Here is a 17,977-nt window from a genome sequence, read left to right on the forward strand (position 1 = left end):
ACTGGGCCGAAGGTTTATCTTCCAACAAGACAATGACCCTAAGCGCACAGCTAAAATAACGAAGGAGTGGCTTCACAACAACTCTGTGACTGTTCTTGAATGGCCCAGCCAGGGCCCTGACTTAACCCAATTGAGCATCTCCAGAGAGACCTAAAAATGGCTGTCCACCAACATTTACCATCCAACCTGACAGAACTGGAGAGGATCTGCAAGGAGGAATAGCAGAGGATCCCCAAATCCAGGTGTGAAAAACTTGTTGCATCTTTCCCAAGAAGACTCATGGCTGTATTAGCTCAAAAGGGTGCTTCTACTAAATACTGAGCCAAGGGTCTGAATACTTAGGACCATGTGATATTTCAGGTTTTTTTTAATAAATCTGCAACAATTTCAAAAATTCTTTTTTTTTGTCTTTCAATATGAGGTGCTGTGTGTACATTAATGAGGAAAAAATTAATTTAAATGATTTTAGCAAATGGCTGCAATATAACAAAGAGTGAAAAATTGAAGGGGGTCTGAATACTTTCCGTACCCACTGTATAATAAACACAGTTTATTTAATTGTTTGAATAGTCTCTATGAGTTTCAGTACCACCATTTTGGCTTGTGACAATAGAAAACTCTATCGTTATCAAGCCAGGACCTAGGTGCTTGTCAGTTCATGATAAGTTTGTATTATACACTATGGTGACAGAAAACCAGTATGGGGGCTAAGGGTAGGGTGGTTTTATCTAATTACATTGTTTAGCTTAATGAGTGGAACACGTTCTACAACAAAATAGATTAAGAGTGACACCTAACTATGAAGTCTGCATCATGGATCACTAAGGTTTTGCAATGCTTTAAGTTTTGATTCTATTATGCAATCTCAGGCAGAGATTTAATCCCACTTCACCACACATCAATCAACATTTATTTAGTATACACATGTAGCATTACAAACCATTTTATACATGCATATTTACACATTTTAAAGTTAAAATGTAAACCATGTTAGCTGCTTTTTGAAAAGTGTGTACTGTTTCCATCCCCATTTTTCTGTTTACTTCAGAGCTGCACCACCATGATTATGAAATTCCTGGGTTAGTATGCCAGTCCCAAACACTGTTTGTACATAGCTGTATATTAGGAACTTTTTAATACTGGCAAGTTATTTGATGAAATTTTTTAACTGACATGAACAAGGTAAAGGTGGCCCTGGTACATTATGAGTTAATATGGTGTGAGACTGTGCTCTGTCCAGGATGAGATACTTTCTCATGCCCAGTGCTTTTCGGATAGCCTTCAGCTTCAATTGAGTTGAATTGGAATAAGAAAGTTCTAGGAATACAGTAGATGGACAAAATTGGAGCAAATGTTTTTACTTGATGTCCAATCTAATTACATAATTTATTTTAATTCTTTTGTACAGGAAGGAATTATTTTTGTTATATTTTTATTTTATCTTCTTGAAATTTAGGAAATGCATTTGTTTTTATATCATGCAGTGGTTTGTTTTCTTTATATACTAAATTTAAGAAAACTTTTCAATGGAGCAATAGATTGAATCATGCCTACTTTTGAAATTATTACTTTATTAACTTTTAAGTATTTAAAGGTTGAAATGTAATTACTACAGTCATTCATCAGGTTTCCCTCTTATTTAGAGATGCAGCCTTTCAAAATATGCTATAGCAATTTTTAAGAGAAATGTGCAAAATCAACAAATGCCTTATTTATAGCTATGATGAAATATATTAACACCTTCATCTGACTTTAATTGGCTTAATTTTTTTTTAAACCATTTTTAATATTTAAAAATGTTACGTTGCACAACTGCAATAAGAATAAGTGATGCTTTGACTTGATGTAACATTGTTGTTTGGTATTTATTCATAATCATTTACAAAATTCATGTTTGATTCTTTAGATGTATTTGCTTGTGCAATGAAAAATGTTCAGTGTCATTTTTAGTTACTCTAAAGGTGACCTAACTGTAACCTCTCCTTTGTACCTGCATATATCTGATATATGGTGTTAGCATTCAGAAATGTTTTTCACAGAGAGTCTCAGCAGCAAATAAGTCATAGCCCCTTCAGCTATACTCATAAAAATTTACTTCCAGGCAACATGGTCTGTTTATTGTGTAATAATAGAAATGGTACTAAATTGCAATGATTGCTGTGCTCATAGGAACTGCATTAACCAGTTGTGAGAGTATTAGTCTTCTGTTGTGCTTTATAGAAATCTTAATGTTAGTGTCAATTTAAACTTGGAAAAATAAGTGCATTAATATATGAGTTGTTTTGCAAAGCTAACTACTTACTGTGTGCTTATGTTTAACTATCTTAGACATTTTTCTTTTAAAAGTTAAAAATGTGCTATTTTCATTGCATCTTGCTTTTTAACTTGTCTTGCAGTAAAATATAAGTTGCAACTTGAATTTTGCATACAGGGTAGCTCAGTGGCCTGACTTTTTTCTTCTGAGGAAATGTACTTGCAGCCTTGCAGATTAAGGCTCTAGGGTCAGCTTTCATCTTTAACTTTAACCTGTGGTCTTGAGGCATTAGAACTGCAGCATTGTCAGTATACTGCTAATTAGAAAATTCCTTACCTAAAGCAAGATGTTTTAATTATGTGTCGTGTCAACTAGTTTGCAGTTTTAATCTGTGATTAATATACAGTACAATTAACTGTACAGTTGCATTTTCCCTGAGCTCCAAAACTTGATTTAAAAGAGAGTCTTTGGTATAGCATATATTTTGACTTTCCTTTGTTATTGCTGATTATTTTTATTTTTACTTGTTTTTTGATTTTTTTTATGTTAACTTATGTGCTTTGAGTGAGATTAATTTGATAGGCTGTAAATGTTGATAATGAATGATAGTTAAGTTCATCAACATCAGTGGCCTTTCCCTCAGAATCTGCTTTTGTAGAAAAACTAATAGTGAAAAGACAAGTGAAGGGTTAAAAAGAAATTGAGCGGGTATGCTGGGGGCAGCAGTGCTGCAGAACATAGCAGTGTTCGTGCGAAGGCAAGTCATTTCCCGAAACACTGCAGACACATGGCCTGAGGCAGTCTAAAACCTTTGGAGACCAAAATGGCTTGCAGGAGTTAGAAGTAATAAGGTGTTTTTCCCTTCTTTCTCCTTGACTGAAATTTTGTATGGTTGCTATGCACTGCCATGGAGCAGAGTCGCTATTTTTATGCTTTATTATGGTTATTGAGATCCTCTACTATTTGACATTTTTAAGATTTGCTGTTGTGTAGTTCAGAAGTGAATTGAAGTTGTTTGTTGTGAATTTAATTCCTCCATTTTTCTTCAGAATAATAATGGCAAATCTACTATTTTTCCCTCCTCTCTCTCTCTTTCTCTCTCTCTCTCCTGTTCGACCAAGCTAGCTTATAATGCTCTGGCCAGATATTTTTATTAGATAAACTCTAAAGAAATGCAAATGAAAGTGTCCGTCTGTGACAAGTTTCCTTGCATTCATATAATGGCTGTTATTGCACCATAATGTTCTAATATCCTGAATTGTTGAAATTTATTAACCATTTTCTGTTCAAAGAAATAAACTGTGACACATAAAGCAACACTCTTCTCCCCTCTTTTTACAGTAAAATAGTTTTAAGATTTAATATTGTACACTTAATGTGGTCTAGAAATATTTGCCCTCTACAGTACATCTGTAAATAATTATTATAACTCTTTTTACATTTATTATTGCTTAACATAGTCCACATCAAATAAATTATGGAGGCAGCATCTACAGCCCACCAGTAATTGAATCGACATCTGTTAACTCTTTCAGTGTTTTTGCTGCTTTTTGAAAAGAGACTCCTGTTTTTAATTAATACATAAAATACAACACAGTGCCTTAGAAATTCATCTGTGATGCACTATGCTCTTTCCAGTATTAATCAGTGAAGATCTACATGGTTAAAATTTTCTTATTAAAGATTCCTGTAGTATAAACAATGCACAACTGAGCAAGTAAAAGATGGATGGTTTTGTTGTTTTGCTTCAAATGCAAATTATAAGTTAACATGTGGTAAAGCTTTGTTTAATAGCAACCATTCAGACTTTGATGATAGGAATGTTCAAAACCTTAAATGTTCAGCTCACCATTAGCAGAGCTTGAAACTTGATATGGCATGGTGTATAAGGTACGTGCGTCCATGCCTGTCTTTTGGGTGGGGGAACATTTTACCAAATAATTATTTCTTTCCAGCTTGAAACAATATTTTAGAGTTTACTCTTGTATCTCGCTAATTCATGTTCATGCTGGCACTTTTTTATGTCCGTAGTGCCAAAAAAGTCTAATATGGTGGTAGCATTTATATTTAAAGACTCTCATGGAAGAACATATAAATTGTATTATGTCAGCACTATGTAATGTATAAAGAAGTGTGAATATTTATTATATTATAAAATGAAAAGGACATTTTACTTTTACACATTGTTTTTCTTTTTCCAAAAAATGGCTTTGTTTAGCAAATTATAAAGATAGTTGTATTGGTCATCTACAAAATCTGAAAATATGAGAAAATATGCTGTTATCTAATTGAGAGCCTTGGGTAAGATTAGGAACAAGGTAAGTAATATGTTTTTGAAAAAAAAATAATAGGAAGTTTTTGTTGGAGGTAAATTAATATAATTAAATGGGCATAGTCACAAGACATGTAATGGAAGTATCCCATTAGTTTGACAGAAGTTGAAGCATCAATAAAACTATCCTTTCAAAATTAAATATCCAGCTGCCCATTAATACAGGTGTTTATCTTAGTTTATATTAATAGATGTGTTAATGATTCATCTCTTAAGCTTTACATGCTTAAAAGCATCCCCTGATGTTAGTCGTATTATTTTTGTCTTCCTTTTTATGCTTTATCAGCAAATAGTTTCAACATGTAAGGTTTCTTATTGAATACCTGTATGTGAATACAACAGTTCACAAAACTAATTGTTCAGTCTCATATACCACAGTATTAAGTAACATAAGCCTGCTTGAGTTCTGTTACAGTAATGCTGGAATGTAAAATAATAGTAGAAGTGGTATATCTAAGTAAACAAGTGTGCCCATTTATATTCTCAGAAACCGGGTAATTGCAGGTTGATTTTAATCAACCTTTTTTGGATAGTCACTACATTATTCTATGGGGCTTCAACAAATAACCTTCACTCTTTAGCCATTTCGATTGCAACTTTTTGATGTGCAGATTGTTGCGTAATCATAATCTACTATAGCTCACAGTGTCACTCATTTTAATAGGAATGAACCAATGTCTAATCTGCTTGCCTATATTACTTAGAATGAGCATTGTTCAACTCCAATTAAAATTATGTTAGCTGTTCATTGTAATATTTGTACCTGTAAGGGTTGAGTGTTATTTATATTCAGCTGCAAGTTGTACTCCTGATTATGATGATCTGTTTGTTCTGTATTAATGAATTACTCAAAATACTTTTTATTCTCAGTAGCCTTGCCTGGCTTGCAAGGGCCTAAGGGAGTGGCTACTAGCTGTAGCAGGATTTAGAAAAGTGATCTGGAGCTTTCTCATGCTGTTTCATGTGCTAATTTCAAGAGAATTAATCATAATAAGTAATTTGAAATTACTTTTACTATAATAAGTAGGCAGCAAATTCTCAATGATTTTTTTTCCCACTGGAGCCTACTAAATGCAATTAAAAATATGAAATATAACAAATTTAGGCATGTGATATTTCAGCTTTTAAATTCATTTGGTTTCCACACCTGCTTCCACCTGATGGATACTCAGTACCATGCTGCATTTTTAAGTTTCTGGTTTCTTTTCAATATAAAATTAACCTTTACTTACTTCTCCACTTTTGCTACAATATATAATGCATTTAGAAAGTTTCAGACTCTGCACTTTTCTCACATTTTGCTATGTATACTGAGATAGAGGAAAAGGTCATCGGAACCACTTCCAGTTGCGCAATATTTCTCAAATATCATATCTCTTTGTTTTTCATCATAACTAATTGATAATATTGATACACAAATATTTATCTCTATTTATAATCAAACTTTATATTAAAATGATATTTTTGCACTTATGGAGTTCAAAAACTGTGGTGGAATTTTTCATGGTTACATATGCATTACGTAGATTATGTGCAAAGTAAAAAAAAGAGTTATATTCACCTAAAAACCTAGAAAAAGTGTTAGTATTAAGTAATATTTGTTGCAATAAATTGTTCTAGGTAAAACTGCACTTAGTTACATTTAATTATGATAATGATGGCAGAAATAAAAAAAAAAAGTATACAATTAAATGTATTTCCAGGAACACAACGAGGACATAGCAGCTTATTGTTTGCATTACATCTTTATATTTACATGGCATGTTCAATGTTTACTCATTATTGTGTGACAGATAGGGGGCGCTATCGCTCCCTTGAACCCTTGTCCAATACACCAGACACCAGATAAAAGTCCAACAGATGACTTTATTCATATGCCACAGTGCACAGAGCACCCTCTCTTCCACAATACTCATCCAATAATCAATCACAAATACAATAATCAATCCTCCACTCCCAGACGCGTTGTCACCCTTCCATCCAGCTCAGCTCGCCATCTGGGAGCTGTCACAGTCTTTTTATAGTACCTGAACCGGAAGTGTTCCAATCCCCAGTTCATGTGATCCATATCACTTCCGGGTCAGATAAAAATCCTTTTCTTCATCCCAGAAGTACGTCACTTCTGCTGTGTCTCTGCCTATGACGCACTTCCGGGTTATAGGGCACATATGACTCTCTATACCTCCCTGCAGCATCCTCTGTTGGCCCCTGGGGTATACAGCAGGTTTCTAAGGGAAAAATCCATAGTCTATGATTCCCTGCTGGCATCTGGGGCACCTCCATGCTGCAGGGAGAGCTCCATCTGGCGGCCTGGGGTTATTGGCCGTGGTGACAAGCCGGCCATAGACCACAATTGTTAAACTGATGATGTATAAGTTAAAATAAAACTAATAATAGTTATTGTAAGAATACTTGTTATATTGAATGCAGTTTTTAATATCATGTACACATTTATATTTCCATGATACAAAAATTTCAGATGATTATTTAAATAAAATACTACTTCTGGTTGAGTAAATTTTCTCAAATTTCATATCTGTTTGCTTTTTATCATTATAAATATACAAAATTTGAATCATCTGTTTGTAATTATAACCATAGTTTACTTGAAAATTTGCAAAAGCATTCCGTTAAAGTTCCACTTCCGGTTGTTAGAAGTGACCCAAAAGTTAATAGGATTCCTTATTTTTTATATAAAGCAGGTATACAAAATCTCATTCACCTAGGTCGAAGCATTTTCGAGTTACCGTGTTTACACAGAGACACACAGACAGTTACAATTTCAAAAATGGTATTTTTGTCCTCAGGAAGGTCTACAACGTCAAGATTCATCAAAATGTCAAGATCGAATTTTTTCACAATTCTCTATATTCTCGATATTTTCTCTATACTATGTATACAAGAAAGTAAAAACTAAAATATAACATTGAGACAAGTATTTAGATTTTTTACTCAGTATTTTGTTGAAGCACCTTTTTCAGAAATTACATCCTAGAATCTTCTCGAGTATGAAACAACAATGCTGGCACATCTGGACATGTGAATCTTCTGCCATTTTTCTCCCAAGCTCTGTCAGGTTGAATGGAGAATGGGTTCAAATATGGGCTCTGGCTGGGACACTCAAGGACATTCCTAGAGTTGTCCCTAAATCACTCCTGTGTTTTCTTTGATTTGTGCTTTAAGTCATTGTCTAGATGGAAGGTGAACCTTCGACCCAGTTTGACATTCAGAAAATTCTGGGGCAGGTTTTTATTAAGGATATCTCTGTACCTTGCTCTGTTCAACAGTGGCTCGTCTCCCAGTCCCTGCTTCTGAAAAACAGTTCCCACAGCATAATGCTGCCACCACTAAGCTTCACCGGTTGAATGTTATTACCATCACCAACGTTCACCGATGGAATGTTATTGTGCAAGTGATTAGCTATGCCTGGTTTCCACCAGACAAAGGTTATTTTAGTTTCATTTTTTCAATTATTTTTTATTTCTCCTTTATTTTCAGTATTCTTTTCAGTTTATTTACTTTAGAATGAAATACTCATTTTAATGTTTATTTTAGTTTTTATTTTTGAATACACAATACTGTCATAGTTTTAGTTTCAGTTTTAGTACCGAATGTGATGTCAGTATTTGTACCAGGCATCATCTTCTAATTCAGGTGTCCTCAATCACAGTCCTGGAGAGACACAGTGGCTACATGTCCTTAGTCCTTGCTGATAATGAAACTTGGTATTTAACTACTGTATATTATGCTGGTTATATCGGGTAATAAAAAAAAAATAAACTATATATAGTAGAGAGGTTTTTATAATCTGATAACATCAGTGTTACTGGGGTCTAGGTTAGACAGTCTCTGAATGTTTTATTTTGCTTGAGATGACTGCAGATGATATACTTCATATATACTGTACATATTGATTGTTTTCATTATTACCTCTTTTTCCATTTGTGGTGGTATGGCCGGATTTTGAAACTTTTAGTAAAACTAGAAATTTTAATTTGATTTTGTTTTTAAATATCTTTGCTAAATACTGTTACTAAATTTTATGATTTAGTACTCTCTGTGTCTTCACTATGGGGTCCTACTCTTGCATTTTAGAATGGAGATAATGAGTACCAGGGTTCCAGTGTAAAAAAAATAACTTAATAAAAAAAGCCTTAAACTTACCAAATACGTCTGCTTTGAAATAGCAAAGGTTTTGATTAAGAACACATGCCTTCCACGTTTTTTGTGACCTTCCTTCAGTGATTATGTTCTGCTATGGCTTGCAACAACAGACAGATGCACGCTCATATCATATGATTATTTTTCCTAAACTAGTATTCAACCCTTCTTATGTAACAGCCCACTTTTTCCCACAAGTCACCAAGGGGGAATTGAACATAATCGTCACAGTTTGGGTTTGAGCAGGGGGTTGTTTATTAGAGCATGATCAATAGAATGGTTCTGGAAATGGGCACAATCATGGGAGCTGCAGTCCACTGTGTGACCTACTACCATTACAAACAACAGAAACTCTGATTGAGAAACATTGTCCTAAACAACTGATTGTTTTCACCAATTACTGTCTGTGTACTAGTATTTTACATAGCATATATATCAAGATTCAGGCAGAGTGGCTGTGTAATGAAAAGCAACATAAGAGTTTCATTGTACTTTGTACAAATAACAATAAATCTGAACTGAAGTAATTGCACTGCATTGTATTTTGAATAAGTTTTGAAGGAGTCAAGTCAGCAGCATGACATTCTTTCTGTGGTGTGTCATGTTCACAATAAAAATTAATACTCTGGAAAAGAAAAGGCAAAGTATGCAGTAGTGCCCAACCACAATGAAACACACTGAAGTTCCACAAACCATTATTCACATTTTTTAACGCATAATGAGCCGTCCTTGCTGAGAATATGGTAATAAATGAAACAAGGCCATTTTTGAGTGAGTAAACTTACTGACAATTACTGATAACAAGAACTTGAAAATTCCATTAAGCCCTTGGTGCTGTGAAGCAGGAATAACAGCTCTGTGCTAACAATCTCCCTATGCTAAACCTAGAAAACTTCAACCTTATTAAAACAAACTGAATGCCTATAACATCTGTTCAGTTCTAGCCACTTGATTGCATGCTACACACGTGCTCAATCTTCCTCTAGCTAGACCACCGAAGCACACGTGTGCATGTTGATACTTCGCGGCAGCATGCAATATTTTTATGAAATAATGAAATACGCTGTCATATAGTGATAGACTATGAATTAAGTTGTGACGTTTTTCAGTTGTTATTGTCTAGTTTTCTACAGAACAAAGACAGTAATCCATATCTGGGCGTCAATATTCAGTGTTAATAATGGCACTTGGGTACGACAATCCAAGGCCAATCCACATCCCACAATCCACACAGGGCCATGTAGGTTTGGATTTTTTTTTCTCCCTAAATAATAAAAACCATCATTTAAAAACTGAATTTTGTGTTTACTTGTGTTATTTTGACTAATGGTTAAATGTGTTTGATGATCAGAAACATTTTGTGTGACAAACATGAAAAAGAATAAGAAATCAGGAAGGGGGCAAATAGTTTTTCACACCACTGTATATGAGTACACTCTGTGAGAGGATAGAATTCATTTCAGGGTTTGGTCTTGCCTTATGACTGATTTTTAAAAGGAAAGCTCAGCCTTCCTAAAGTATACTGGAAAAAATGTAGTTTTGAAAACAAATGGATGGGCAAATTTGTGTTGTTGCTGCTGCAATAACTCGGATTAGGATTATAGCCTAAGCATACATTGAGATGAATGTGTTTTATAATCATCTTCCTAGGTACACTGATTTCTAATACATTTAAAGTTGTTACTTCAGTGAAGTATAGGACTGTATATAAAATTTAAGGAGAAATCTCCTTTTAAAACATAGAGGAACATGTATTCCAAATAATTGTATTTAGAAATTAGCTTTCGAGTGTTTTAGAATATCAGTTATTAAAAATTTCAATTACATTAGTGCTTATTTTTCTAAGGTAAAATGTAAGAAATTTCATATAGTAATGTTTTGGGAAGAATTTATCATTCTTGCATTCTTGGTCAATGTAGTATATTACATTGAAGATGAACCGCCTCATGAGAGGATAAAAACCTTTAGCCAGACACAAATATTTTGTTGAGCATGTTATTGTGGTTTTATATGTGTGTGTATATATATATATATATATATATATATATATATATATATATATATATATATATATATATACAGTGGTGTGAAAAACTATTTGCCTCCTTCCTGATTTCTTATTCTTTTGCATGTTTGTCACACAAAATGTTTCTGATCATCAAACACATTTAACCATTAGTCAAATATAACACAAGTAAACACAAAATGCAGTTTTTAAATGATGGTTTTTATTATTTAGGAAGAAAAAAAATCCAAACCTACATGGCCCTGTGTGAAAACGTAATTGTCCCCTGAACCTAATAACTGGTTGGGCCACCCTTAGCAGCAATAACTGCAATCAAGCATTTGCGATAACTTGCAATGAGTCTTTACAGCTCTGGAGGAATTTTGGCCCACTCATCTTTGCAGAATTGTTGTAATTCAGCTTTATTTGAGGGTTTTCTAGCATGAACCGCTTTTTAAGGTCATGCCATAGCATCTCAATTGGATTCAGGTCAGGACTTTGACTAGGCCACTCCAAAGTCTTCATTTTGTTTATCTTCAGCCATTCAGAGGTGGATTTGCTGGTGTGTTTTGGGTCATTGTCCTGTTGCAGCACCCAAGATCGCTTCAGCTTGAGTTGTCGAACAGATGGCCGGACATTCTCCTTCAGGATTTTTTGGTAGACAGTAGAATTCATGGTTCTATCTATCACAGCAAGCCTTCCAGGTCCTGAAGCAGCAAAACAACCCCAGACCATCACACTACCACCACCATATTTTACTGTTGGTATGATGTTCTTTTCTGAAATGCTGTGTTCCTTTTATGCCAGATGTACGGGACATTTGCCTTCCAAAAAGTTCAACTTTTGTCTCATCAGTCCACAAGGTATTTTCCCAAAAGTCTTGGCAATCATTGAGATGTTTCTTAGCAAAATTGAGACAAGCCCTAATGTTCTTTTTGTTTAACAGTGGTTTGCGTCTTGAAATCTGCCATGCAGGCCATTTTGCCCAGTCTCTTTCTTATGGTGGAGTCGTGAACACTGACCTTAATTGAGGCAAGTGAGGCCTGCAGTTCTTCAGACGTTGTCCTGGGGTCTTTGTGACCTCTCGGATGAGTCGCCTCTGCGCTCTTGGGGTAATTTTAGTCGGCCGGCCACTCCTGGGAAGGTTCACCACTGTTCCATGTTTTTGCCATTTGTGGATAATGGCTCTCACTGTGGTTCGCTGGAGTCCCAAAGCTTTAGAAATGGCTTTATAACCTTTACCAGACTAGATCTCAAATACTTCTGTTCTCATTTGTTCCTGAATTTCTTTGGATCTTGGCATGATGTCTAGCTTTTGAGGTGCTTTTGGTCTACTTCTCTGTGTCAGGCAGCTCCTATTTAAGTGATTTCTTGATTGAAACAGGTGTGGCAGTAATCAGGCCTGGGGTGGCTATGGAAATTGAACTCAGGTGTGATACACCACAGTTAGGTTATTTTTTAACAAGGGGCAATTACTTTTTCACACAGGGCCATGTAGGTTTGGATTTTTTCTCCCTAAATAATAAAAACCATCATTTAAAAACTGCATTTTGTGTTTAATTGTATTATATTTGACTAATGGTTAAATGTGTTTGATGATCAGAAACATTTTGTGTGACAAACATGCAAAAGAATAAGAAATCAGGAAGGGGGCAAATAGTTTTTCACACCACTCTATATATATATATATATATATATATATATATATATATATATATATATATATATATATATATATATATATATTTCTCTCTTTCTTTAAAACCTCACTAATTTCATTATTATTCTATTAGTGCTGTCAGGTTTTTATAAAGAGATGATGTAGATGTGTGATTGCAGAGTTTGCAGTATATAATAGCACCTACCTAAAAAGGTGTTAAGTTGCATCTGTAGAATCACCACCTTCTGCTGTTCACAATAAAAGTTTAGTTTTTAGCATTAAAGAGTAGTGTTTATGTTTTTAGCTATTTTGTAATAAAGTTAAACTTGAACTGGTACATAAAATTTTATTTGTAAATTTTTATATTTATGGGAATGTTCACAGTCCCTGACATTGTATTATCTGGTTATCTGAAGTAAGCATTCTCTGTTGTTGAGGAGTGGGTCATACCATTCATGTGCTGTTAACATGTACAGGTGTTTATATTTTCCTTACCTTTCATGCTTTATTCTACCACCTATTATGTTAAACACATTGATGTCTTTTGAGCATGACATAGCTACATAAAATTTGCCAGGTAATTTTTACTTTGTCTGATTTGTTAATATTCTAAAAATTGAAGTTACATAATCAAACACAGTACTTGACATGGTTTCCACCTTTGTATCCATCCAATGATCAATCAGAAATGTTTCTCTTTTAAAGGTAAGTTTGCTATTTTTCAGATCAGTTAATTTTTTGTCATAGTATAAAATATTTTGCCACATGAAAATGTGACCTACAGTAAGACATTTAAAAAAAAAAAAAAAAAGCTGGTCTTTTCTATCGTTTTTAAATAGAGTTGAAGGAGCAACAGTCCTAGGAATGGCAATTTAAGAAAACAAGCCTTACCCATCACTGAGGCATGTTCATGACTGCAAAAGTAAACTGAAGTAATAGATTTTGTCACAAATTTTTGGTATTATTTTCTTGAGGCAACAATACATTTCCTGTTCACTTATCTGCTTGCAGCAGGTGTCATGGGAGGAGTTATGACCCCCAAACCCCTTTCACAAAGCTATAATCTGCTTATTGTTCTACTTTTGCTTCTGAAATTCTGGTCCTTCAGCTGTTATTTTCTGCCAATAGTTGTAACAACAGTGTAAACCAGTGTTTCTCAACCTTTCTGGTGTCTCAGTCCAAGTTTTTTTGTGACAAATTTAGCGCAATCCTTAAAGTAGTGGGAGGGGGTCTCACTTGGTGAATTGAATGTGCTAGTCAGATTGAGAGGTGTTTAATCGAGCATGATCGTCAGCACAGGTAGAGGAATGAGCATGATCTTATCAAATGTATGCAATCTCAAGATGCAGTACTCAATAACAATTTTGGCTTGAAAAATGTATATATATTCAATAACTTTAAAGACTTGTTTTAACATTTAGACCACTGACCTTTGACTTACATTTTAAAACACATGAACACCTATGTGTTTTTAAATTATATAAAAATGCTATACTTTAGAACACAATTTCGTGTGGCAAATTAATACGTACCATGATTATGAAGAAATAATTTTGACTTGAAAAATACCTAACTTATCCTTTATCACCCATCTTCTTCTGGAATTTTTAGCAGCAGTTCTTCATTCGCCTATCCTTTTTTGAATACTAACAAATATGCAACACATGTACAGGTAAAAAAAAAAAAATGTTTGCAAGAAATAAGCCTAATACCAGGCCAACTTAATATACGCATTACATGATTTGCTTCAAGCTATTTTACCCATTATTTACCTGCTAAAAAACTGTGCATATTTTTGTCAGCAGTGCGTAATGTTAGTGTACTCTGTCAATACACTGAGTTATTAAGGAAAGAAATATGTTATTACTTAAGTTAGTACTTTTTATAGCTCATTTTATTTTAATGGCAAGGTCCTCATATGCAGGTTTTCATTTCTGCTGCTCTATTAATAAAAATAATTTAAATATTTTTGCTCTGTTATTAGGAACAATTCTATTCACACTAGAAAAAGACATTTGCATACTTGTATACAAAATTTTAAAATGTGTGTTTTATTTGTCTTTTTATTTTCTGTATCAAAAGCATTTCATGTATTATTGAGTGTATGACAAACAGTAAAGATGAAACAGCGTACGAAAATGCTGAAAGGCTGTTTTGAATGTTTTAAATATCTAGCAGAATGTTTTATTTAGCACAGGTTTAAAATATAATTTTCAATGTTTTTCCCCCTTCTTTCTGGGCCCTGAAAATGTGTTGTGAGTAATGTTTTAAAATTAGACTCCAAATTTGCCATTTTTAGGTTCCCCTTTTTCTGCACCTTTTCAGCAAATGTTGTTTGTTATTATCACACCCTCTGATGTTCCTTTTATTTTTTATACTGAAAATATTACATTAATTTGACATGGTCCTAGGTTACAGAGTTTTGAATCTGTACTCATGAGAGTTTGTTTAAACTTTCACTGGAGTCTTTCTCTATAGCTTGTACACAGTTAGTGCCAAACACACACCAAAATGTTGCAGGAGGTGTTTTACTCACCTGCAATAAGATGTACGACATAAACCTTACATAAACAGAAACAGCACTACAAAGCTAAACATATTTTTTTGTATTGTTGTCTGAGATAAATGTATAGGTATTTTTAATTTACATGCTCGAGAGACATTAAACTTTTATTCTTATTTAGGTTGAAGGGAGAGACAAGTAAATGTATTGTTGCCTTCAGGAGATGAGGCAAAGTAATGTTACTGTATCAAGTGGATAGGATAAATCCTTTGAAATTAATACAGTTTACTCTTTAAAAAAATCATGTTATTATTACTGAAATGTAATCGATTTCATAGGCAATATACAACTCAGCTGTCAGACTGGAAATCATAGTATTAATGTTTTGTTGCACCTTGCAGGCATTTTAGAACCAAAGTTGTTTCCAGTGTCATATTGTATCATGCATGGATGCCATGCAAGATCAGTCACAGCATCAGTATTTCTGGGTTATGTTTTGTGTTACTTTCTGCTGATGATTTGCATTAAAGCAAATATCATTTACTGCTCTATACTGCCATATCATTTTTACAGTTAAACCATTGGTTTGTGGATATTTTCCTACATTTTAGTATGCAGACATTTTTCTTTTCTCAATAAGAATACATTTTTTTTTCAGTATTTTGTATATTAGAAGTACTGTACGTGGAATGAATTTCTGATAGGCCTAAAAAGGCTAACCCTTAGTTTATTATCATGAAATAATATTTTGTTTCAGTTATAAACCAGTTCAGAAATATTATTGAGGTAGGAGTTGAAGACAAAAGATGAGAAGTTTATATCTCCGTCTTCATTTGAACACAGAATAAGAAAAATTGCTTGAGATGACTACATTGTCTGATGTTGCTCTTTATTAGTAGCAATTGGACTATATCTTTCTAATCTTGAATCTTTATGAATGTAATAATCTGCATTTGAATAGTATGGACTGATTGGCTAAAGAAACTGAGATTCTCAATCATTTTAAAAATTGTTCCATTAAAATTAAAGCAGGTGTGGCTCTGTATACTATGTCAGTGTGATAAGGATCTTGTGTAATCCTTTAATTAAAGTGTAATTTCATCATTTTCTGTACTGACATCAACCTATTCCATCTAGTTTTCAATGCCTTCACCTTTGTGCATACCACATCAAGGCCTGCATTACTATCCACTTAATCCATCTTCTTCTTGTTTTTAGGTGTCAGGTAACTCAAGTGGATCTCAAAGTGGAACAGCAGCCTCCTCCTCTCGACAATATTCAAGACAGAGAATAACTCGTGTAAATCTCAGGGACTTCATCTTTTACTTGGAACAGGAACGAGAAACAAGCCACTCTCTCATGCTGTACAGGGCATTTCTGAAATAGGGCCATTTTTTATTTTATTTTTTTTTTATAATTTTTTTTTTTTTGTTGTTCTTCCAGGATTTATTTAGGTATTAGTTGCTGTCTTTTTTCAATGTGCCTTCACATAGGTTTTTATTGCTCAGTCCATGTAATTGTAATATTAAAAAAAAAGTATCCAAGACTCTGACACGCAGCCCTTCCACCACGACAACAACCCATGTTTCTTTGCTGCAGGAGGGAAAGCACTGGACATTTTCATTTTTAAAAATCACACAAAATATTACAAGAGGACAGGATTCTACTTCTTCATAATATTATAATTTATTGTATTGGTTGACCAATATATTTATTTTAAATAATTGTATGATTTTAAAATGTTGCACCTCACCTTCAGATTACAGTGTTGATAGTGAAACTGTATTGATTGTGAAGACATTTAATTCCATGAGGTTAGCATCCCTAAAAGCCATAAATGGCAGAATTGGTTATTTTGATTCTTAACTGGTTGTAACATACCAAGAGGAGTATTATTGGTTTTATACAGTATACATTTATACTTTAATAATGGTTGCCTACAAAATTTAATTAATTTTAGCAGAAGTTCAGAGCTTTTATAAGTGATGACATGTTTCACAAATTCTTTCTATTTTCATCCATAAAACACACTTGAGTAGGACAAAAAAACAATGAAAGACAATACTCAACATCAATTCATAAAGTTATGCAGTGGTAGAGTCTACTGCTGTCTGTGTCAGCCTCACTCACTCACTCGTATCTCTGTGAGAAGCAGGTACCTAAATGCTGTCCCACTGCTGTCTTTCATGATTCTCTAAGGCCTGAATTATTATTTAGATTTTTTATTTCTTCTAAATGTTTGAAATAAGTGACTAAATCATACACATGAGATGTTTGCATGACATTTCTATTTTAATTTAACCATATGCTAAAAGAGCAGATTTTCTTGCCTTTTATATACTTAATGAAATGGATTTAATCGACATTTTTGAATTGTTTCTCTAACCTTTGCCCCCCATTTGCACCCCATGATTGGCCTGCTTGCTCTTATGCAACAACAGCCACTTTTCAGACATGTCCTTCATTTATTTATTAAATGGCTGTTCTTTGCAGGTTCCAAAGGCAATGTATATGTAAGAAAATGTTTCAAAGCGTCATACTTCAGTTTTAAATATTCTTTTAAAGGTAAGAAGGCTGTGTTTGTGATGCACATTGAGAGTCATCTGTGTTGTTTGGAGCATATAACAGTATTGTCTATAACAGTTGAAGGGAAACATTTTATAATTATTTATAATTTCCTTTTTTACATCTTTAATGCTTGCCATTTTTGAGGCAATGCAATTTTATCTTGAAGTACCATAGCAAAAAAGCACAAATAGAACTTTCCATGGTTTAAAACAATTATTTTGATAATTATTTTTATGGTTTCTGAAAATTAAGCAGAGAGTAGTTTCTGCTACTTCTGCTCTTTAGCCAAAAGACTATTAGGAAGGTATTACTGAAAAAAGCAGATGAAAATCATGTTTTAATGTATCAATAATTTGTACATATTGTTTACAAAGACCATGTGTTTATTAGAATTACGTTATTTTTGGTAAACTCTGTACATATTATGAAATTTTCCCGTTTGTGTGAAAAAAACATACTTCTGTATTTGTACCTATTTTGTAAAGGAATAAAGA

The 17,977-nt window shown here is 33.6% G+C and overlaps 1 protein-coding gene across 1 annotated transcript in view; it reads left to right on the forward strand.

The window, feature by feature from the left end:
• The window catches only part of LOC120535613 (transcription initiation factor TFIID subunit 4-like), a 472,321-nt gene extending 454,672 nt beyond the window's left edge, over positions 1-17,649 (forward strand). The window contains exon 15 of the mRNA XM_039763563.1: positions 16,134-17,649. Coding sequence (XP_039619497.1) covers positions 16,134-16,301 — 168 coding nt within the window. The 3' untranslated portion in view covers positions 16,302-17,649. The remainder of the gene's footprint in view (positions 1-16,133) is intronic.
• Positions 17,650-17,977: the final 328 nt, after the last annotated feature.

The sequence above is a fragment of the Polypterus senegalus genome, chromosome 9, assembly GCF_016835505.1.
Source record: "Polypterus senegalus isolate Bchr_013 chromosome 9, ASM1683550v1, whole genome shotgun sequence".
Classification (NCBI taxonomy): domain Eukaryota; kingdom Metazoa; phylum Chordata; class Cladistia; order Polypteriformes; family Polypteridae; genus Polypterus; species Polypterus senegalus.